Source organism: Psammomys obesus, unplaced genomic scaffold, assembly GCF_907164565.1.
Source record: "Psammomys obesus unplaced genomic scaffold, mPsaObe1.curated_primary_1811, whole genome shotgun sequence".
Taxonomy (NCBI): domain Eukaryota; kingdom Metazoa; phylum Chordata; class Mammalia; order Rodentia; family Muridae; genus Psammomys; species Psammomys obesus.
Window position 1 is genome coordinate 2,336,226 of NW_026592548.1, and position 23,845 is coordinate 2,360,070.

The 23,845-nt window shown below is 40.5% G+C and overlaps 1 protein-coding gene across 4 annotated transcripts in view; it reads right to left on the minus strand.

The window, feature by feature from the left end:
• Positions 1-8,108: 8,108 nt before the first annotated feature.
• Positions 8,109-23,845, minus strand: part of Lrrc40 (leucine rich repeat containing 40) — a 49,941-nt gene continuing 34,204 nt past the window's right edge. For 3 of the 4 annotated variants that reach the window (XM_055614282.1, XM_055614279.1, XM_055614281.1), the window contains 6 exons: positions 18,422-18,530; positions 16,135-16,242; positions 13,354-13,464; positions 12,218-12,295; positions 11,133-11,318; positions 9,830-10,129 (listed from right to left, as the gene is read on the minus strand). In XM_055614282.1, coding sequence (XP_055470257.1) covers positions 9,949-10,129; positions 11,133-11,318; positions 12,218-12,295; positions 13,354-13,464; positions 16,135-16,242; positions 18,422-18,530 — 773 coding nt within the window. In that variant the 3' untranslated portion in view covers positions 9,830-9,948. Of the gene's footprint in view, positions 9,069-9,829; positions 10,130-11,132; positions 11,319-12,217; positions 12,296-13,353; positions 13,465-16,134; positions 16,243-18,421; positions 18,531-23,845 lie in introns of those variants that run through there. The other variant, XM_055614280.1, reaches the window with a different exon arrangement.

Here is a 23,845-nt window from a genome sequence, read left to right on the forward strand (position 1 = left end):
ACTCCTTGGACAGCTTGGCTTGCACAGTGCTAACAGCAAGCACAGTGCTGCCAGCGCTGGTCTCTTCTTTTGGAAAACATTTGGCTCTTTAACCTGCTTTCTTCTCGCTTTCGTCATTACCCTCCTTTCAGACTTCATGAACTAACCAGGGGAATGAGAAGTGCCAAGAACCCCGGGACAATGCTCCAGGTGTGCCCCACAATACTGCCGCATCTTTCTTGTTTTTCTGGCCTTGGGCTAGCACTCAATGTTTAGTAGAAGCCACCAAAGTGGTTTTCTTTTTTTTTTTTATTTTTTTTTTATCTACATAGTACCCTTAGTGTTTCAGTCATGGAATATTCTCTCGGTCAGTACACTCCTCCTTGTGCTGAGATCATGACCCTCTTGGGGCTCAGAGCTCATTTCACTTTCTTGACTGCCAGCTCTGACGCAAAGCAAACACCGTCTTCAACTCTGCCGCATGAAGGCATCAGGGCTGGGCTTCAGAGGTTCAGAAAACGAGTGTTACCCAGGTTGCTTAGTGAAGAAGCTTTCAGTGTGGGAAGAGAAGTCTGCAAGAAAAACTGTCTCCAACTTACTGGGCCGCTGACATTTTTCCAGTTTGCTGCCTCCTGAGAGATCACTGAGGTTCACTTCACTGGTGTTCCTTAAAACAGAGTTCCCTAAGAGGAAAATAATCAGGTCCTGGCTTTTTGCTGTAAGTAAGTAAGCTGTTTGCAGCTATCCAACTTGACCCATTTTCTTCCTGTTTTAAACAATCTGGCAACACATTTGCATGCAGCTCTTCAGCCTTACTGTGGGATCATTCAACTTAGCAATAAGTGCTTTGCATTTGATAGGATCTCAAAGATTCCTTCTGGCCAAGAGAGACTCCACCCAGAGGGATGCTTTAGTCATCTAAGATACTGTTGCCCAAACTGCACATCTCTGTGTCTGCCTCTGAACACAAGTCAGATGTGGGAAGCAAACCCCCTCCAACTACACACACACACACACACACACACACACACACACACACACACATACCTGTCCCCCTCTGTACTAGTATTCCTTTTTTTCATTTACACAAACTTCTCCACAAAATTTGGGCCTCTAGGATCTGGGGCCCTAGGTCATCATAAATAGCTCAAAAGTAAGAAACCAGGAGCTTGGTTTTCCTTTTTAAAACTCTTTTTATAAATATTCCCACATGTTCACCTACCAAGATGTAGACATTTAATTGTTTGTTTGTTTGTTTGTTTGTTTATTCAGAATGCTTCTAGACCTGTAATTTGAATAGGTGTAGTTGAGGGACCTGTCTACTGTTGTTTCAAGGCATCAAACCCAGGATAATGAGCCTGCCCAGCATGTAGATGCCCACCCCAGCCCCTACGGAAGTGCCCAAAGGGCTGTCTCCAGAGCCCTAGTCTGCAGGGTTAATACTTTTTCTTTTTTTTAATTATCAATGATTTTTTATATAATTTTTATTTTTTTAATATTAGTTACAGTTTGTTAACTTTGTATCCCTGCTGTATCCCATTCCCTCTCTCCCTCCCAATCCTACCCTCCCACCTTCATCTCCTCCCTGCCACTTTCCAAGTCCACTGATAGGGGAGAACCTCCACCCTTCCATCTGATACTGGTTTATCAAGTGTCTTCAGGACTGGCTGCAAAGTCCTCCTCTGTGGCCTAGCAGGGCTGCTCATCCCTGGGGGGGGGGGGGTTGTCAAAGAGCCCACCATTGAGCTCATGTCAGAAACAGTCCCTTTTCCCCTTATTAGGGTACCCACTTGGATACTGAGCTACTCTCCAAGTCACCATAGGGGTGGCAAGGGGAACAGGTGTTTGTTTACTTTCTCTTTGTTTACTTTCAGCAAAACACCAGTTTTTTTTTTCCTTGAGGTTAAAATTAGAGCCTCCCCCCACCCCTTTCTTTAGGTTTAGTCTAGGTTTGGGGCAACAGTGATAGAGTTAGGATGCATTCAAATTTAGTGGCAGAGCTACCCTTGACGGTGAAGAGCTAGAGTGACCTAGTGTATCTGTGCATTAAATTAGAAAATATTCAGGAGAAACATGCAGCATAGCTGCATTTGAAAATGAGATTGTGCACTTGGGAGGTAGAAGAGTTGCATCTCTGAGTTCAAGGTCAAACTGGTCTACAGAATGAGTTCCAGGATAGCCAGGGCTACATAGAGAAACCCTGCCTCAAAAAAACAAAAATTAAAAAAAAAGGGGGGGATTAGGTTTTGAAAATACATGAGTTATTTCCTGACCTCCAGGCACCAGTTTAGAATGCTAGACACCCAGGTGGGAAGGCACTAAAACACAACCAGTAGAGGGCCAGTATGGAAAGTCCATTTGTTGTAAAAAGTTGATAGTGCCTGCTCCATAAACATTGTTGTTTTACTTTGTTGTTTTGTTTTTTGAGATAGGGTTTCTGTGTGTAGCCCTGGCTGCCCTGGCGCTTGCCCTATAAATCAGGCTTCCCTTGAACTCATAGAGATCCGCCTGCCTCTGCCTCTGCCTCTTCCTCCTGAGTGCTGGGATTACAGGCATGTGCCACCACTGCCTGGCTGTCATTTCGCTCGTAAGTCAGTTTTTGGAATCCCCATATCTTTGGGACAATAAAAAAAAAAAAAAAAAACATAAATATCCTTTGTTAAGGAGACTGGTTCTTTTTTTTAATGGTATATTGTTATATGACAAACAATCAAAAACTGTCACACTAAGGTATTAGACATGACAGTGAATTTTTAAGCAGCCACCAAAGAAGTGGAGAGAATAAATCAAATATTTTAAAAAATATTTGAGTAGGAGCATGGGAAATGGCTCAATATGTAAAGAGTTTACAGTGCACCTATGATGGCCTAAGTCAGGACCCTCAGAACACACATAAATTCTGGGTAGGTTCCTGTTATCCTTGACTCAGAAGGCAAAGGCAAATGACCTCCCGGGCAAGCTGCCTAGCTGGATTAGCTCTGGTTTCAAATGTAAGGCCCTGCTCCCATATGTAAGCTGGAGAAAGATTGAGGAAGATGTTTGACAATCACTTTGGGCCTCCTCTACAAGCACACACACATGTGCACACATGCCCAAACACACAGGCACTCACATAAAAGCAAAAGCATACAAAAGTGTAGTAGAATTTTAGTTCTTAGTTCCTTACAGGAGTTCTAATAGCATGGAACTCTTGTCTGTGAGATGGATGTGGTAAACTTATTATATACAGTAGATGGATGGCCTCTAAGAGGGCAACTGTTTGCCCAAAGAATGAACTACCAGGAGAGGGTTAATTAATGTTTGAAGCTAGTCACTCGTCAGTTTAGTACTCCATGTCTTCCTCCAGACATGAACGGTCAGATTTTAGACACCATATATTAACAGCAATTCACTCATTGTGCCAACTTCATAGCTACTTCTGAAGACCTCATGATGTGCTTGCCTCTTTCCGAGACCTGCCTGCTACTTACTGCGGATAGTAACTGCAGCGCTCCACGGAGCCATCAGGATTGGTCCCTCATCAGATTGTTCAACGCTGACCTTCACCGTGGTATTCATATAAAGAAATGTAGTCTGTACACGCCAGGCTTCGTGCCCCACCCTGTTCACCACCCGTAGTGTCCAGGTCCCTCAGAGATTCCAGAAGCCTCTGAAGGGCTTCAGTGAGATGCTCTAACAGGTCAGGAAGTCACTGATAAATCATAGCTTCTAGAGAAATGGTTTTTTGGGGTGCTGCTTCAGTCAGACCACTTGCTGTTAGTCACTAAGGATAACTGCCTGATCATGGCTTAGCTCTGACTTTGCAGGCTTCATGCCTGGTGGATGCCATGTTCAGTTTTACTGTGTATATTAGGAAGGTCACCAGGGGAGGGCGTGTGAAAGCTGTCACTGTGGTTTGAGGGGCTGAGGCATCTCCCTTGACTGTCTGCATCTCACAGTGCATTTCAGGATGGGTCACAGCCAAGGCTTGTGAAGAGAGCTTTTCAGGAAGCTGGAAGGAGAAGAGGGGTGGTTTCCAGGAGCACAGGCACACACCCACCTCCCTCAAGTTTAGGGTTGAAACTGCTAGGTCCTCACTGACAACGTCCCAACATTGTCTGGTTGGCTGGCTGGCTTCAAGATGAGACTAGCTCAGAGAGGCTTTGAGCAAGTGAAGAGAAATTCCTCTTTCCCTGAGAAATTCAATCCTCAATTACTTATGGTGGTTGCCTGGGGTGGGGGTGGGGAATGCTGTAAATCATGGCTTTTATTGCTGTTCTTTGGCTTTTGGTTTTGAATTCTTGGGAGGCTGTTTCAAGCAATAATGTGAGGTATGCAGTAATCCTGTCAGGTGCTACCTCAGGCTTGGAGTTAGAGGGTCTTCTGCAGGTTGCCTAATTACATACACAATTAACATCAGGGCTGAAAAGCTTAACCTTATCAGGAATGAAACTAGGTTTTACAGAGTTCCTTTAACCAAATAAGGTTGCTACTTTCTATCTCCTTCCTGCATCTGCCAGGACCATTAACTGCTAAGTCACTTTGACCATTTTCATTGATCTCCCCAGATGAGAATCACTTTCTTTAAATCACAAAGACTTAAACACATGAGTAGATGTAGAAATCTACTCATCATTTCTTTCCAATTTAATACTTCACTCTTTGTCATATTTTCATTTTCTTCCATTAGTTCCCATGGCAACAAGTCTGTTGGCAGCGAAAGCGTAACTCTGCTTTTAGCTTTGAGCACAGTATTAAACTCCTTTTTAGGCAAGTGCCACGTAAACAAGCAGAGGCTGGCATTCTCTTGCTAATGACATTTTCCTCTTACATTGATTTCCCAGCCTATCCCTAAGCAAAGCTCTCACAGGTACTACTCAGAACCCTGACAGAGAAATATGCAGAGGCCTTTCAGGCAACCACAGCTTCAAGAAATTAACCTTTAGGTTCCCTCTTACATGTGGCAGTAATATGAAAGCATCCATTAGGGCTGAACAGAAAAGCAAATTTCGGTCAATTCGTATCAAAAATAAGCACAGTATATCTGAGGACATACACATGTCCTGAACTGAGCCTCAAATCAGGGGCAAATGGCAAGACAAGAGGTACTTAAGCAGACCTCCTCCCAGTAAGCAAGTGGCAAAGAGGCCAGGCTCTAAGCTCTTGAAACGAAGCAGACTCAGGTATGAAAAACATGATATGGTCCTGTTGGCTGCCTACAGTTGCAACAATTTGTGACCAACTTTGAAAAAGCAAGTGATTCCATCAGACTTAATGATGTACACTTGTAATTGGCAATGGAGTGCTAAGACAGGAATATTACAAGTTTGAGGCCAGTCTGGGCTACATGGTAAGATCTTGCAAGGGCTGGGATGCAATGTCCTAGGTTAAATTCCCAGCATCTAAAAAGCCTACCAAAAGCTGAAGGGATGGGATGTAGAAATAAAGAGGAGAGGAGTCTGCGGAAAATCCAACCCCAAGATTAAGCGTTCGTTTTAAATTTTAGGTTCCACCATGGCTTGGCAGCTCCAGTTACTGCTTCAGTGTCCAGGAAGCAACAAGTCTATATCAGAAACTAAACAGGATTTATCCAGATATGTGTAGATTAAAAAACAAAAACAAAAACCAATACGGATGAATTCAGGGGTATGGATATATATTAAGTAAAATGTGGTTATGTCAAGTATAGTTAGGAGAATGATCAAATGCAAATGATCTCTTTTTTGCTTGGTCTCATGAAGCACTTGAGCACCAAAGCTGCTTATATTGTATAAATGTATTTTTGGGTGTTCAAAGGTTATTTTCCTATATTAAGAAGTTTATTAAAACCTTTTATTGCAACTCAGGTTTTGTGTCTCTTAGACACATATTTTTCTTTGCTAGTTTGTTTTGCACAGCTGGAGTGTGAGGTTGGATAATGCCTGACAGGTTACCTGAACTGCCAGGTAGCTAGACTAAGGAAAGTATTTGACACATGGACAAACCACGTTGTTTTTCATAGCTCTCCATCCTTCTATTAAATATGGTTAGTCGGGAAATCTTAGATGAATTTGTTTTTTTAAAGTCTCTGGAAAAACCAAGACGAATCTCTCAGGCAGATAAAGAATTTCCCGTATTTGCCCAAGTGTACTATTTAAAATAAATATTATTTTCAATACTTGTTTTTCTACCCAGAGGGTATTCACTGGTCTCAGACCAGAAAGAGGACACCTTGCTTAGATCAGGACAGCTGAGTACTGCTTAACTCTTAGGAAACTTTGTTTTGCTTTGATGTCAACAGACTGCAAGGAATGTTTTCATATTTCTTCTCCAATAATTAGACATTTCCTTTGCTTCCCTCCTCAAAAGAGCAAGCCTTACTGTGATGTATGTTTGGAGGAAAGAGAAAGGTAACTGGTAGGTAAACCACTCACCTTTTGTTGGAAGAGTCGATCAAGTTCTTTCTGTATTCAGTGACTAGAAAGGCCTGAAGGCAGATACGATAGTGACACTGTTCACACAGGAAGGAAAGCACAGTCCATGCTGGCACCAAGCCAGCAGATCTACTGAACTTCCAAAGGGTAAGCTCATTTTGAGGTCACTACATGTTATGGCAAGAATGGGAATTTTCTTTCCTACTTACAGCCACCCAAGGGCACCCACACTCAGCTGTGTATGAGAACTCAACTGTGGTCTCATTTTTTTCAGGAACCATTAAGCATCAGAAAAGTGACTATGTTGCAAGACAAGGGTGGGCTCCAAGAGGTGTGTAGAGAGTTATACAGACACACTGAAGGCTGCCTTGAAATTTATTTTTCCATCTTCCAAACTATCAGATCAATGACTTTTGCCCTCAGCAATTTGTGGGAGACAAATCTATTTCATTATTCTGTAAGTTCCAATGTTTAATGTTTCAAACTCATACAAATTTCTGAAGTCATATCAGCCAGTCAGTGAAGTTATTTCATATTTCACTCTCATACATGTCACAGAGAAACTCGTAAGCGACACAGCTTTGGGTCTCTTGGCTAGCACTTTCGGGTGGGACCTGGCTTCTCTACCCGGGGAACACATCCGCAGTAACAGGGCTCCGCTGTCAGAGTGTGACCTGAGACCTTACCCCAAAACCCCCTTTCCAGCTGGTGACACTCGAGTGGCAGGTGAAGTGCTCTTTCTGTCCATCCTTTGCCGTTCATGTGGACATCCTGATGTGTGTCAGTGCACTGACATTCTACACGCTGTATATATTGCATGCATTTCACTGCAGTCTATGGACACTCCCTTTGTAGAGCTTTTACAAAGAACCAAGAAGCCAAGGCAGTTTAGCAAATGAGGCTCAATATCTATAAACTGGGGCCTTTTCTGTCTCTTTGCTAGCCTAGGTGTCTGTACACAAACTGGGTGGGAGGGTAGCGAGTACCTCACACATCACATTTTGGTTTTCTACTTGGGTGTACTCTAGCCAATTCAAAACAAATTGCTTACTTTAATAATGAAGTTTCCATTTTATATCAAAAAAAATCAAACCATGACATGTTTAATTGAAATGGCTGTATTGTAATTAATATTTTGAGATAATTGTGATTTTGAACTTAAAATTATATATAAAAATTGTCATTTTTGTATGTGTTAAAAATAATGTACTATGATTAGCAGTACTTTTTAGTTGAACCACATAATGATGTATATAAAACTGAATGAAGAAACACTTACTACTTTACTAACATAGATTGTGAATGTACTTCATGGTTTTTGGCCATATGAGACCATAACAACCTTGAAAGCTGTTTAATTTTATGTGCAAAGTCCCACTAATCTGTATTTTGACTTTGCCAAGCCAGCGACTTTGCAAGTGTGATCTGTACTCTCCAGCTGTGTCTAACGTTCTGACACTATGGGTTAAGGTAGTGTGTGGTTTGGAAGCATCTGCAGATGCGCTTTGTACAGATAATTGCGCTGTGCGGTGTACAGCAGAGCCATTTTTAAGGTTCTGTTGTGCTCAAATTTTTCAGTACTTAAAAGTGTTTTGAATAACATAAAAGTCTATTGTATAAATAATAAAATGTCACCTTATTACATGATGTCTGGTTTACTATGGAAGCAGATTCTGCAGTAAGGAGCTGTGACATGGTAAAGGTGTGTTCGCTTTTATAACAAAAACACTGTACCAGTATCTTAAAAATGTAATTTTTATTATGAACACGAAGCATGTATCTTTATTAGCACTGACTTTTCCTAAGAGCAACAACCTCAACCATCTGTAAGCTCTCTACCTCTGCCCTCTGCCCAGTGACACATACTACTAATGAACTGGCTACTTGACACATCAATCACTTGCTGAGCCAGAATGGCTCATAAACCTGATTTTGGTAATTTCAGTGTAAACAACAATGTTTATATTTGGTTTTTATTAAATCAAGCTCGCCAATACCTAATTTCCTATAAAACTGCCAGTCTAGTTTTAATCACACTGTAAGCAGATTTCAGAATCAAGGTTTTGGAAATAATAATATATGCTAGGTTGGAATAAAGAACATGCACACATTAAAAAATAATTAAAAGTCAAAACCAAACCTCCAAATACACACATGCATTGACACTGACTACCACACACAGCAAGTCCTATCCTGGGCAATGAAAAGTCTGATTTTTTTTTTTTCTTAAGTGCCAAAGGATAATATTTAGTAAAGTTTGCTGACTTTCTACCTAATATGTTCTTGCTCAGTCCACATTATATGGAAAATAAAAAGAAACCAGGGGGAACCCAGAATTACAAAGATGGTTGCCTTACCATTATGTAATATTAAAGCAAATGAAAAGTTTTTGCAATGTCATAAGGGAATAAACTTGCAAAACACTTAAAATGTGTTGCAGTAAACATCATTAAAAATGTTCACAGCACTTCAAAGCCTGTAAACATTTAGTGGGATGAACACAGCTGGAACAGTGACTGCTTAGTGACACTTGGAGACCAGCAGCCACTGAAGGCTAGCTCTGTCCTGTCCAGAACAAAAGCCAGCTGTCTTCAGGCAGGAATTCGGTCTCTCAAATACTCCAGCACAGCAGCTGTGCCTTTCATTAGTATGGCCGCTCGAGGAACTCGGAATGGATTTCCATCTAGCAGTAGTGTTCTAAATGAAAGAAACAAGAAAATCAAACATTTCCCATTAGTGATTCTCTTTTCATGAAATAAAACTATCCTTTGTAATTTTTTAAAGAAAATGTGTATTTTTCCTTATGTGTCCTTTATAAATCCAACAGCTGGAATTATGACAATAGGCAAGAGCAGATGGTGAATGACTAGCACACGAAAGGCACATTATGGAGTTTACATTCATTGACTCCGTTGGTTTTGTCTAAACACACCTTTGGTGTAGGTATCAGTGATGCTTCTATTTAAAGAGAGAAATACAAATCTGGAAAGACAAAGGCCTGTTCAGAATGCTGCCACATGGTGGAGATGTGATTTAAGCTACCATTTAGTCTCCTCTTAATTTTATATGACCACACACTAGATAATAATATACATTTAAGAAAGTGAATGAACAAACTGACAAGGATCCTTGCCAAGAATACTACAGCCACAGCTCACTCCACACTCAAGATGGGCCTTTCCTACCCATTTGCCCTCCCCCCATGGATCAGAGTTCCATTTCCATATTTGGAAATAAGACTCAATTTAGTAGGTAAGGGCTGGGTCTTCTGTGTCTTCAATCAAAAGGATTTAATAACCTAAATTTTTATGTAAATAATATCAAAGGGCTCACGCAGCATTATAAATTTACATTTATAAATTAAATACATATATAAATTATACATTTCTTCAAATATTTCCATGTTACTTGGGAATTCTTTTACATGCTTAACTTTCTCAGCTTCCAGGAAAAAAAAATGCAGTTGATTCTCACTGTGCACATGTTTTGCATCTGCAAATCTACCCACTCCAAATCTGTCTGTAACCCTAATCACTGGACTCCCACTATGCCAAGAACAGAAGAAAACTGAGGTCACTCACAGGTGTGGCTCCATGAAGTCTGATAGAACATCTGCAACCACACTGCCAGGCTCCTTCCTGGGCCAACTCAGTGCTTTCAGTTTACAAGTTCTTGTATGTTTGTTTATAATTTCACTGTTCAAAGTGGTTCCAAATAGCCAGGGGTGATAGACAGTCAATACTCCAGCATTTAGGAGCCTAAGGCAGGCAGATATGGAACTAGAGTCTAGCCTGAGCTATATAGCAAGACTCTTCTGTTTCAAAAAATAAAAATAAGATAATAAAATAGCCTTCACAGGTAGTTCTAAAATGCTGTTTAGTTTTCTTGTACAAATGTGCCTCTTGAGAAACATGCTAAGTTTCTTTCTGGCATAAATTATTGTGGCATGTTCATGAGGAAGCAATGAGTTAAATAAACTGTTATGTACTGATGGGATGATAAACCCAAACCTTGTATTTACTGCAACAGTTCAGATCTCTAACTTAGTTCATAACTTCAGCACTGAGATTTGTTTCCTACAATTCACTAGAGATGGGATAGGAGGGTTACCCCCCTGAGGTAAACAGCCAAAAAATTACACGCTGCCTTCAAGAGTAGAGCAGTTTTCAGCTGACATCTCAGCACCCCCCACCCCACCCTTCTACTTGCTTAACCAGCACTGAATTAGGTGATTAGGATGACTAAAGTTTTAGCCAACTCATTTCTGGATTTAAAAAAAAAAAAAAAAAAAAAGGAACAGATGAGCTCAAAAGAAAAGTGGAGATAATAGAATAATTTTGTGTGGAGGAGGCTTCAAAAGGGAGACCAAGCATGATCTGGTCACTACTGAGAGCACGGTAAGGGCTGAGGGAAAAGCAAGTGAGGAAAGACCATAGGGGCTGGGTTTCTGAAACTGGGCAGCCTATAATCAGACCTCAGAAATCCTGTACAAAGGTAAGGAGGATCACTCTTACTTGTTGCTCTCTGCCCCAGTGCAATTCTGGATGGAAAGCATATACTAGGAAAAACTATTTTAAGAAACAGTGTATTCATACATATATAATGTTATATAAAGCCAGAAAATATTTGGTGAAATTTAAAGAAAAATTAGGTGTATGGTTAGCTATTATTGTTATAAGGTATTAAGCCTGTTATTTCAATTTCCTGAAAGCAATCAACAAATCAATTGGATGCCCCCCCACCCCCCCGAAAGGGAGTTACCGTAGCTGCACACAGTTCCCAAGCTCTGGGGGAATCTGCAAGAGGTCGTTGTTTTGAAGGTCCAGAGTACTCAGGTTTTCCATCAGCTTCACCTTCTGAGGGTCCACAGAACCAACTTGATTGTTGCTGATCAGAACTGCTTCCAATGTGGGGATGTCATACAGAGCTGCAGGCATCACTTTGAACCTATTAAGATGTGAACAGGAGCCAGGTGGTGGTGGAGGTGCAAAATAATCCCAGCACTCAAGGAGGCAGAGGTAGGCAGATCTCTAAGTTTGAGGCCAGCCTAGTCTACAGAGTGAGTTCCAGGACAGCCAGGGCTACAAAAAGAAACTGTCGCAAAACAAACAAACAAACAAACAAACAACAAGGCAAGCAAGCAAGCAAACAAACAAAAATATATGAACAGGATACTTCTTTGTTATGGGCTGGAGGTCAAATCATTCTTAAAAATAGATGATCTTAAGTGTGGTTTAAGTCCTATATTCAGATTTTCCAGAAAATAAGAAAGTAATTTCGGAATGCATATTTAGCAAATATACAAGGTACCATTGACTGTGAAAATAAAAAACAAACAAAAGCTGAGAAAAAGTCCCCACTGATGGGTGTGACATATCTCTGAGTTTCTACAGGCTGCCCCCAGGAGGATACTCTTTCTTGATTTACTTTTATTTATGATTAATAACTTTCAATTAAGTAAAATGTGGGGGTTTTGTTTGTTTGTTTGTTTGTAACTTTGTTTGCCTGAGCCTACCAGAACAAGGGTATTCTGAGTTCTTTAAAAGATGATCAACTGTTACAGATGCAGGCTCATTATCCAAATGAAACCATCAGATGCCAGAGACAAGTGTGCCTGGCTAACACCTATCTTACTTCAAGGCAACAATTTCACTACAAGTACAATTAGTCATATGATTATCTTTCTTCAAAACTATCAGTTTCCTGGAGTGGTAAAACAAACAAACAAACACAGTTCAGCTAAGCATCAATCAGAGAATTCTAAGAAACACTATGTTCAATAGAATCTGAATGAGAATAAAATTTGCTAGTGAAAATAGAGGCTTCTTATTTATCTGGCTCCTTACCTGTTAAAGGAAAGATTGATCGTTTGTAGTTTTGTCAGCGATGACATCTCTTCAGGTAAAGAACTTAAAAAATTATTCCTAAATTAAAAATCAAAACATGATTTTTAAAGTTTGAAAACTTTCACAAGTTTAAATCCTAGGAGGAATAAAAAACACACAGGTGTGTTTGTCAATTCTAATTAACTCAATCATCTTAGGATGGCCCTAAGATGGGGGCTTGGGGTATGACAGCAGTCTCCTGAAGCCTTTCTCTCCTATCCACAGTTACTGTCTGTACAAGCTATGCTACATAGCCCACAGCTGCCCTACTCTTTTCCTCCAGTCTTTTTGTTGTCAGACATGAAAACAGATTTAGTCCTTCTATGGACTTCAGGGACACAAAAGCCTGCAACAGAAAGAAAGAGACAGCAGCTGTGGGGACCCCCATTCCTTCTGTTCCATGAGCTTTATACTCTGCTACCCCAGAGAAGAAAAAGCTTCATACTTAGTGCAGCCAGAACCTCCTGACTCAACTATATGCTATGTCAACTAAAAGTATTCCTGCTAACAAGCAGAAAACACTAAGAAAAGCGCAGGCACCAGAAACACAGTTTACAGCAAGTATAATTTAAGGCCCAAAGACAGATGCTATATGACCATGAGAAACATGGGGTCACCACATGAGCTGTCAGCTTCCCACTGAACTCATTAAAATCAAGTTTTCTATGATTCCCAAAAAGTATGAGGTAAGTTCTATCTTTTTGCTTCACTATGGGCTCTTCTGCTTGACCTGCCTATTTAATGTCCTGGGCTGGGAAGCAAGCCTGCTCCTCAAAGGCCTGGTGCAACTGTAGAGAAGCAAAGGGGATGGCTGGAAGATGAAAGAGACAGCTTCCATGTACTGATTGTCATTACTTAGGCATAGTCTAGTCTATAGAATTATGTTGTAAATATTTTAGATAATTTTATCTCATCGCTTAAGTTATAAAGTACTTATAATGACAGACTGGTTAAAATACCTAAATATTTAATTTTACATTTCCCCTAACATAGTTAATAACTAAAGACCAGATTCCATACCCAACAATGAAAACAAAACAAAAACTCAAAGATGAATCATAACTTTTGAGGTGTGGAGGAACAGTATTATCAAGTACCTTAAATCTAAAAATGTCAATTTCTGAAGCAAGCATAATTCCTGGGATATAAAGGAAAGCTTGTTAAAACTGAGGTTGACATCCGATACCATTTCCTTCAGCTCAATAATCCTGAAACAAAACAATTTTAAATGTCAGAAACTAACTCAAAACTGAAACACTCACAGGAGAAACAACATCCCTTGTGCTCTCTAGGCCTCATTTTCCTCACAAAACAAACCTTCAGAGACTGGCTGTGCAATAAAACTAAAAAATTTAAAAACAGTCTTACTGTGATCTGTCCAAGGCTTCAATATGACAGTAAAAATATAATGAAGTTTAATTTAAAAACTTATTGATTATATATTTAACTTAATTATGGCACAAAAGAGAAAAATCAGATCTGGATGGCTGCTATACTATGTTTTGGCAATGAACTGAAATTATAGAACTTATCGTTAGATACTGATAATAGCATTTTAAACACCACAATATGCTACATATATGCAAGTACTTAAAGATATTTTTAAGGGATTGAGGAGATGGCTCAGACATTAAGAGTACTGGCTATTTTTCTAGAGGTACCAATTTTGACTCCCAGTACCCATGTGGTGGCTCACAACTATCTGTAACTTTATTTCAGAGGATCCTCTGCAGGCACCAGACACTCAAGTGATTCACAGACATGCAAGCAGACAAAACAAACACCACACACATAAAATAATATTTTAATTTGACATACCCACTTTTTCGTTTAATTTTTATGTCTTTAATATTTATTTATTTAATATATGAGTGCTCTATCTCCATGTACACCCGCAGGCCAGAAGAGGGCATCAGATCTCATTATGGCTCTGAGCCACCATGTGGTTGTTAGAAATTGATCTCAGGCCTTCAGGAAGAGCAGCCAGGGCTCCAAACCGCTGAGCCTTCTCTCTAGCCCATACCCACTTTTTAATGATTTTGTTATGTCAACTATTATTAAATACAACTGAAGTTAAAACAAGATATGAAGCCAGTTTCTAGGTTTGGCAAGTGCTACCCTTAAGCAACATACGTTGAAGAGGAAGAATTAAACATCTCAAAGCAATATGCCTAAACACGTTTAGTCGTTTTAATTATATGACTGATATAACCTGCCAAATAACATTAAACATTTACAAACATTCTGTAGTCCACCACATTAGCAAAGTGAAGAACACAGAAGACCGTAACAGCTGGTGCTGAAGATGCAGGGAGAAAGTGAACCTCAATGTGTAACTGACAATCTATAAAGAAGATTATTGAATATATATGCATCAAGGGTCATATCTCTCAACACAGTTATTTTTCTGGAAATTTGGCCTAAACAGTATGGTTTTTTTTTTTTTTTTTTAATTGCTCTAAGTAAGTACCCTAGCACACAGGTAGGTTGGATCTTAAAAATATTACTTATGAATTAGGGAAATAAAAATCAAATATACATATGGTATTACACATAAAACTCCAAATAGCTTAAATAAAACAACACTAAGCTAACATCTGTATCAGTGATAAGACTGTATGCAATGTTGTTCCGTTTCCTCCAGTATTTTATGAATATTCATTATGAATTATAAATTTTAGATGTAAAAAAGGGAGAGTGTATTAGAAGCACTCTAGAGCAAGGCAATTTATGCTACCTAGCTTTCTAAGTTACTTTAAAAAAAACTCAAGCACCCTGGTAAGAGAATAGCATACTGCCTAAGAACTACACTGTGGTATAAAACAGGAAGTAAATCCTAGGTGAGTACAGTGAAGCCAGTAGCATCTCCTGCAGCTCTCCACCTTTATTCCATTAGCCAATGCGACCCAGGTCTGCCCAAACACACCATGTGTATCTGAGAGCAAATCAGACATCTTTCCAGCCCTTCAACAAAAGGAACCAAAGGAACCAAAGGATGGACAGGTCTCCTTTTGTAATGGGGTAGCTTGCTTCAAGACCTACGTCCCAAGTGTTCCCTGTAAATATGACACATTTTATAGTTTGCCCTTTTAAACATCTGAAAATCTGGGCAGTTCTATGAAAGCAACCTTTTTATTTTGGATACATCAGCCTTCACTGCATCATCTGTTCCCTTGTGTTTTATCTTTTTCTGTCTGTTTTCTTTAGGTGCCCATGTGTCTACTAAGGCAGTATGATGTCACTGTACTTCACAGGCAAGGACACTAAGAGCAGCTAGTCACAGCTGCACTGCTGTGACTCCTCATCAGGCCTATCCTGTCTTGCACACTGTAGTGAGAGGTCATTCATCAGCATTGTTTGGATGTAGACAGTAACTAACTTACAATCTAATTTTCTCGTATAACCTAAAGCCTTTGCTAATTAATGCAAACAATGGCATACTGAACATAAGTACAACAAATTAGCAATTAATGGCTAGAGTGAAGGATCCTCTACCTATAAAAAAAACACTGGCAGCTCATGTATTTGGCTTTAGGTCCAGGTGAGAAAAATCAGTAATTAAGTTTCCCTAGCCTGAGCCTACATGAAAAAACACTCTTAGCCCTCTGGGCAGGGTACTGGATGGTATCTCAAGACTCTCCCTTTCATGCTTCATACAAGACTAATACTTTTACAGTTAATGATTCTAACATCCTTTTCCCAAGTTTACATCATACAGCTGGGAGTTTTAAGATCCTGTACATCTCTCAGAGCAGACCACAGTCTGAAGCACCCCTCTAACATTAACAGTTCAGGAAACTAACACTCACTCACTTTCCGAGATGCAGAGTACTAAAACAAGGCCAACCTGAATGGTGTGCATCATTGGAAGATCCTACCTTTTCGGAATCTCACACAGGTGATTCTTACTGAAGTTGACAGAAGTGATGATGTTGCTTTTTGTGGCATCAAATATGTCATCAGGAATCAAGGTTGCTTGTTTATCACTAAATAAAAAGTGGTTAAAAAAATAAAACATTCTTAACAATCCCAAAAGATATAATCACTGTTTCTAAAGGCCTTCACAGATTTTACCAAGGTAAATGATGAAGTTCTGTGAGCTCAGCTCAGTCACATAAACAGAAATAAAGGCACACTGAAAACCCAGAAACTCTCAGAATGCATACTCTGTTTCTCTACCTATGACTGGAGCTACATCCCATTTTAAAACTAAGCTTTCCTTAGAAATCTGTGAGACTGAAAGACAGGATGCAACACTGTACTCATTTAGCTCCGTACAATCACCTATGTGCCTTCTCAGTCCTCTATTGTGTGGCAGCAGACATAGCAGGAGACAGGCTGAAATCATTACCCATGCTGTCACTCTGATAAGCTTTGCAGCTTGTCCTTGCTTTGGGATTAGAATCTGAATAGCAGCATTTAATGTTTATGCCATCGCTTTTGCAAATATAAATACATATAATAATGCTATGACTAGAGGAATACGAAACAGGTACAGGGGATTCAACCTCTGTCAGTGTGGCTTAGTAGCTGCTACACACATTAAAGGGTGGCAACAGGAAGTGAGAACAATGTGAACGGAGATCCTCACTGCTGAGAGGGTTCTTACTAACGCTTTATGGATGAGGAAGCACATGACAGTAGATACATTCTTTACAGAATAGTTATCCGCCTGGAGTCTACATTCCTTCGTCTCTCCATTCTAACACCATACAGGAATGCGTATGAGCAAAAGTGTTGGGAGCATTGCTCATCCTTACTGCTGCTGTTCCACACACCAGCATAGAAGCCCCTGACAGGGTTATCCAGCTTCTTTCACTAATCTGACAAATGCCCACTGTGCACAGGAACTTCAGTGCTTTTCCTTCCTCTGCACACATTGTCAGTGCTTCAGTGTTACTGTGTTCCCAGAATGCAACTATGAAACATCTCAGCCCATTCACAGACATGAGGCAGTCACTGCTTGTTACTCAAGCTCTTCTTTAACTAAGTGATAGCTTATTTAACAGACTCAACCTCAGACATAAAATTTTCTCTAAATGTTGGTTAGTGAATTTGAGAACTTGAACACCAAACTGCTGCTCATCTTCTTGTAATAAAATCTTATCATAAAAGTGCTAACATCAATTCATTTGTCTCTCATATTTTGCAATTGATACTGCTTTGAGTCAAATATTCTTGACTAGGTAGGAAGAAAAAGAATGAAAGGACCTCTGCAACCACCTGCCTCCCAGACATTACACTAAAGCTCACCCCATTCCCAATGAGGGAACAAAAGGATGAAGGGATGGCTTGGTGGTTAAGGACACTGGCTGCTCTTTCAGAGGACCCAGGTTTGATTCCCAGCACCCACATGGTGGCTAACAACCTTCTATATATACCTCCAGTTCCAGGATATCTCACATCGACTCTGGCCTCCTCAGGTACTTGGCACTTATATGGTACATAGACATATATGGAGGTAGAATCACAATAAAACAGATTCTAAAATTTAAGAGAAAAAAAAAAAAAGGCCAAGAGCACAAGATCTTTCTCCTTAGTGTACCCTTCCCCTAACTCTTAATTTCACTGCATTATATCCTCCTTCCCACAATACCACTCCACGGATACTCAGGTACTCTACCTCTCTGACTCAATTCTCTTTTGAGTCCAATTCTAAACTCTTCTGTGACCTGAGAAACATGCAAAGGGGAATCTGTTCCCATGACTCTTTTCCTTACTAGCTGTCCTTTCTCTAAAAGACTGTTTCTCAAAACTTCCCCATGGGCCTTGGAATATTGTGCAGATAAGACTGCATATCTACAGTGAGCAGCTTCAGTGTGCCCAGCATGGACACTGACTACATCTTCAGTGCTATGCAGGACAGTGTGACGGTTTGAATGAGAATGGTCTCCACAGAGTCATGTACGTGAATGCAGTTGGTGGAACTGCTTGGGAAAGATTAGAAGCCCACACCATTCCATTTAGCTCTGTCTCTTTTTCTGCCTCATGCTGCTCCAGCACTATGCCTGTCTGCCTACTGCCATCTGCCATGATGGTCATGGACTCTAACCCTTACAACCATGAATGTAACTGAAAACCTGAAATTAAATGCTGTTTTATAAACAGCCTTGGTCGTGATTTTTTGTCACAGCAATAGAACAGTAACTAGGACAGACTGTATACCTATAGTCTAGCAGCTTTAGTGTGACGATGGCCTGGATATTGACTCTAGATTCACTTGGTAGTGTCATGGCAGTCTTAGGAATAGAATCATTTTGACTGGTTCCATCATCTGAAAAGAGAAATTATATAGCGTGAATATTAATATTATACAGCCATCTTTAAATTGTTAATGATATACATAAAAGTGTTTAGATTTCATAGTCATACACTTTATTCCCAAGAGCTGAGACCTCATTTAGGAAACATATTAAAAGAAAATAAAGTTTTTCAGTGTGGCTTCAAATACTGACTACCCAACCCACTCAAAGTCATCCCACTGTAGGATAATTTAGCATTATGAAAGAATTTTCATAAATAACTACAGTAGCTAACAATAAACCTTTCTCTTCTGGAAAATAATATGGCCTTGTGGAAGGACCCTGCCAACACCAGAAAAATACTGTATCCCTTAAATGTCTAACAAATAATGTACCTATACTTTCACTTAGGATACAATAAAGCTAATAATTTTCAGTCACTTAAAATCTAGCAGTCTGTATAATGAAGCTTTTGGATATTATAGGCAAATGCCAAGACTTTACAACAGAAGTTTTCCTGACATGCACATGTACTCACACATCCAAACCACCTACTAAAGAGAAACCAACACGGATCTGAGAGCAGCAGCAAGAACTACGTATATAAAGAAATGTTAAGACTTCAAAACCCTGAAGCAGCCAAAAGTGAACTATCAGATTTCAATAATGGGAGGGGACAGGACAGCCCAAGAGTAAAAAAAGGCAAAACAAAGCAAAGCACTTGGGAGGTGGGAGGACTGCAATCCCAGTGCTTCCCAGAGCCCTAGGCATCTTCAGCGACATAAAGAACTGGAGGTCTACCTATGCAAAAAGACGCCATTTCAAACAACAAAACTGCTAAGGCAGGTAGTGCAGATGTTTAATCACCCCAGAGATGGAGGCAGGTGTCTCTCTGTGGGTTCCAGTCAGCTTGTGCTACATAGTGAAATCCAGTGTCAAAAACAAACAAATCAACATAAAAAACACACAATGGACCAAAGAATTAGAAGTGTTACTGACCTGTGTCAACCCAGAGGTATCCTACGAACAGCTGAGGAATATGCTAGATGAGCAAGTGCATTTCTCTTGCACTTAGTACACTTGTTAATCAAGGGTCAACATGCATGTACATTACTGTGAATCAACATTATCTACTTTGAGAAAATAGCTAAACAATTTTTCCCTATGCAACACAACATGAATGCTTTACTCATAAAAATAGAACAAAAGACAGTATCAACAGAAATAAAAGACACCAAGCAAAGCATTAGTATTGATTAAGTGATTTGTTATTTAGAACTTCCCTAACAGTTTGGTAATATTCCTTTATAACTCAATTTTTTTTTTTATTTTTTATTTTTATGTGAATGCAGTTCCCTCAGAGTCTAGAATAGGGTGTCAGATTTCCCAGGGCTAGCATTATACACAGTTGTGAGGTACCATGTGAGTGCTAAAAACTGAATCCTGGTCCTCTGAATGAGCAGCCACTATTCTTAACCGCTGAGCTATCTTTCCAGCCCCTAGTCATACTACTATAAAAATATATGTAAAAATTATATAAGGAAAGACATAATATTAAATCATTAAGAGAATGTGACATCCATTCTAATATACCATGCTGAGCAAATATATCAAGTTAAGACACTCTCCATTTCCAAAAAGTTAACTTAAGTCAGGGTCAGAGAGCCTTAAAGCGTGTGAAAACACATTCACTTTCACTATATATCTAATACATTCACTTTCCCTTTATATTTTCGTATACTGTTTTTTTTTTTAAAAAACCTCTATGCTGAGAAAAAATTTTTAAAATTTCAAATCAAAAGACCTACTAGAACCAGGCCTGGTTGGCACATGCCTGTAATCCAAGCACTGTGGGAGGTAGAGGCAGGTAGACCTCTGTGAGTTCGAGGCCGAACTGGTCTACAAAAAAGTCTAGGACAGCCAGACCTACACAGAGAAACCCTGCCTCAAAAAACAAACAAACAGAGGCGGGGCAAGATGGCGTCGCCTGGAGGACTCTCATTCTGAGGAGCAGCACAGCAGGATTGGCACAGTGACCAGCAATCAGAACTCGCAGCCATAAAACACAAGTGATTGTGTTTCACAGGTGAGAGGATACCCCACAGTGGGGGATTCAATCAGCTTTAACTCACCCTGCTAAACCTCGGAAGAGATCCCGGTTCCGTCAGGCGATTGGTCGCCAGCCCAGAGCTACCCGCCAGCGTGATCTGGTCACAGTCCCAGACTGAACTGTGGGCCCACAACATCATAGACTGGATTTCCCAATCGAGAGATAACCTCACAGAGCAGGAAACAATTGGGACCGACCTCAGGTTACCCAGACATCCCCTGGAAAAGACTCGGGTTCCGCGGGTGCCCCAAGAGCCAGCACCGACCCAGAGCCAGGACCCAGGCTCCTGCACGGAGCCCTGCCTGCGCACCTGATTCGCCGCCTCAGATAGAACTGTGGGCACCAGGGCAGCAGGGCACCAGACTGCGTGTCTCTGGCAGGAGGAAACCCCCGGAAGGGGGGGGGGGTCAGCAGCTCTAACGCTTAGGACACCTAGCACCAAAACACTTCCTGGACTCACGCAGACTCTAGTGCAGGCAGGAGCACTGTGCTCTGTCACAATTATTGAATTCCCCTAGGGCACTGGGGCACACAGCTGCATCCGCAGACCTACAAAAGCCAGAGAGCCATTAAAGCAGCCCTCAGATACTGTGCCAAGGATCAACAACTTATCCCTAGCTAGACTGTGAAAACCGTGGGAATCCCTGGTCCTCCAAGAGGGCTGCACCCACAGCGTCCAGACCAGAGCAGTGCCTACAGCTGACATCCCAGACAGGGACAAACAGCTTCTGGTCCAGAGTGAGGCACCCAGCCTCCAGACCAGAGCAGTGCCCCCGGCACCAACTCAACCTAGGTGCACATTCTCCAGGCCCAGAGTGGAGCACTCAGCCTCTGGCCCAGAGACTTGCTGGGCGCACCTCTCAGAACTGTGTACCCCAGGATAACAGACTGAGTTTCCCTGTTGGGAGAAAACCCCACAGCTAGGGAATCAGCAGGTTCTTCAAGAGGACTGTACCTGGAAATTTAGTGAGCAGCAGCACACTAAATTTGTAACAAGTAACCCAGCAGTGGGGCAGCTGTCTTGAGAAATTCTATGGGTAAGAGGAGATCCCCGCCTGCCTAACATAGACCACGGCTACTACTCAGGGCTATAAACCTGAGGTGAGCAGTGGCAACTCCTGAGAAACACTGGCCATACAGTGACTATAACCAAAAAGCAGAGAAGGACTCCTTCAGGAAAAATCATCTTCCAGCCAAGGGGATACTCCCTACCTCAGGACTCCAGGAAGCACAGAAACTAACAGCCAACACCTAAATCAATACAATGAGTAGAGGTCAGCGTAAAAGCTCAACCAACAAAAGACAGAGCAATATGGCATCTCCAGAACCCAGCTGTCCAGGGGCGAACAGCCCTGAACAATGCAGCATAATAGAAAATCAAGAAGATGACCTTACATCTATGTTGATGAAGAGGATAATAGAGGAAACAAATAAAATACGTAAAGAATTAGAGGAAGATAAAACCAAAGAGATCATGGCTATCCGTAAAGAAATGGAGGAAGATAAAGAAAAACAGATTAGGGCCATCCGTGAAGAAATAGGGGAAGATGCAGCCAAACAGATTGTGGCCTTCAGAGAAGAAATAATTAAATCACTGAAAGAAATCAAAGAGACAGAGTTGAAGGAACTAAAAGAAAAAGAGGAAAATACAAGCAGACAGATGAAGGAAGTAAACAAAACAACTCAAGACCTGAAGATAGAACTAGAAAAATTAAAGAAAACACAAACGGAGGAAATAATGGAGAGGAAGAATTTAGGGAAGAAAACAGGAACTACAGAGGTAAGCATAACCAACAGAATACAAGAAATGGAAGAAAGAATCTCAGGTGTAGAAGATACAATGGAAGAAATCGATGTATCTGTCTAAGAAAATGTTAAATCCAAAAAATTCCTGACACAGACCGTCCAAGAAATCCAAGACAATATGAAAAGACAAAACCTAAGAATAATAGGAATAGAGGAAAAAGAAGACTCCCTTCTCCAAGACCCAGAAAATATTTTCAACAAAATCATTGAAGAAAATTTCCCCAAGTTAAAGGAAAAGCCAATAAGGATACATGAGGTCTACAGAACACCCAACAAATCTGACCAGAAAAGAAAATCCTCCCGCCACATAATAATCAAAACAGTAAGTATACAGAACGAAGAAAAAATACTAAAAGCTGCAAGGGAAAAAGGCCAAGTAACATATAACGGCAAACCCATTAGAATCACACCTGACTTTTCAACAGAAACTATGAAAGCCAGAAGGGCCTGGACAGATATCATGCAGACCCTAAGAGAACACAGATGTCAACCCAGGCTACTATACCCTGCAAAACTCTCAGTCCTCATAGACGGAGAAAACAAGATATTCAATGACAAAACGAATTTCAACAATACCTACACACAAATCCAGCATTACAGAAGACACTGGAAGGGAAAATACAACCCAAGAAAATTAGCTTCTGTCAAGAAAACACAGGAAATAATTAACCTTACTACAGCAAAACAAAAAGCAACCAAGCACACAACCTTATGAACACAGCCAACATCAAAATCATAGGATCTAACAGCCACTGGTCATTAATCTCTCTCAATATCAATGGACTCAACTCTCCAGTAAAAAGACACAGATTAACAGAATGGATACGTAAAAAAAACCCAGCAATCTGTTGCATACAAGAAACACACCTAAGACACAAAGATAGACATTACCTGAAGGTAAAAGGTTGGAAGACGACTTTCCAAGCAAATGGACCCAAGAAACAAGCAGGAGTAGCCTGCTTCTAATATCTGATAAAATAGACTTTCAACCAAAATTAATAAAAAGAGATGAGGAAGGACACACCATACTCATCAAGGGAAAATTCCACCATGAAGACATCACAATCCTGAACATCTATGCCCCAAATACAAGAGCACCCACATTTGTAAAAGAAACATTGATAAAATTTAAACCACATATACATCCCCACACATTAATAGTGGGAGACTTCAACACCCCACTCTAAACAAAGGACAGATCAACAAAACAGAAATTAAACAAAGAAACAATATATCTGACAGAGGTCATGAATCAAATGGACCTCACAGACATTTACAGAACTTTACACCCAAACACAAAAGAATTTACCTTCTTCTCAGCACCTCATGGAACCTTCTCCAAAATAGACCATATAGTTGGTCACAAAGCAAGCCTCAACAGATACAAGAAGACTGAAATAATCCCTTGTATCCTGTCTGATCACCATGGAA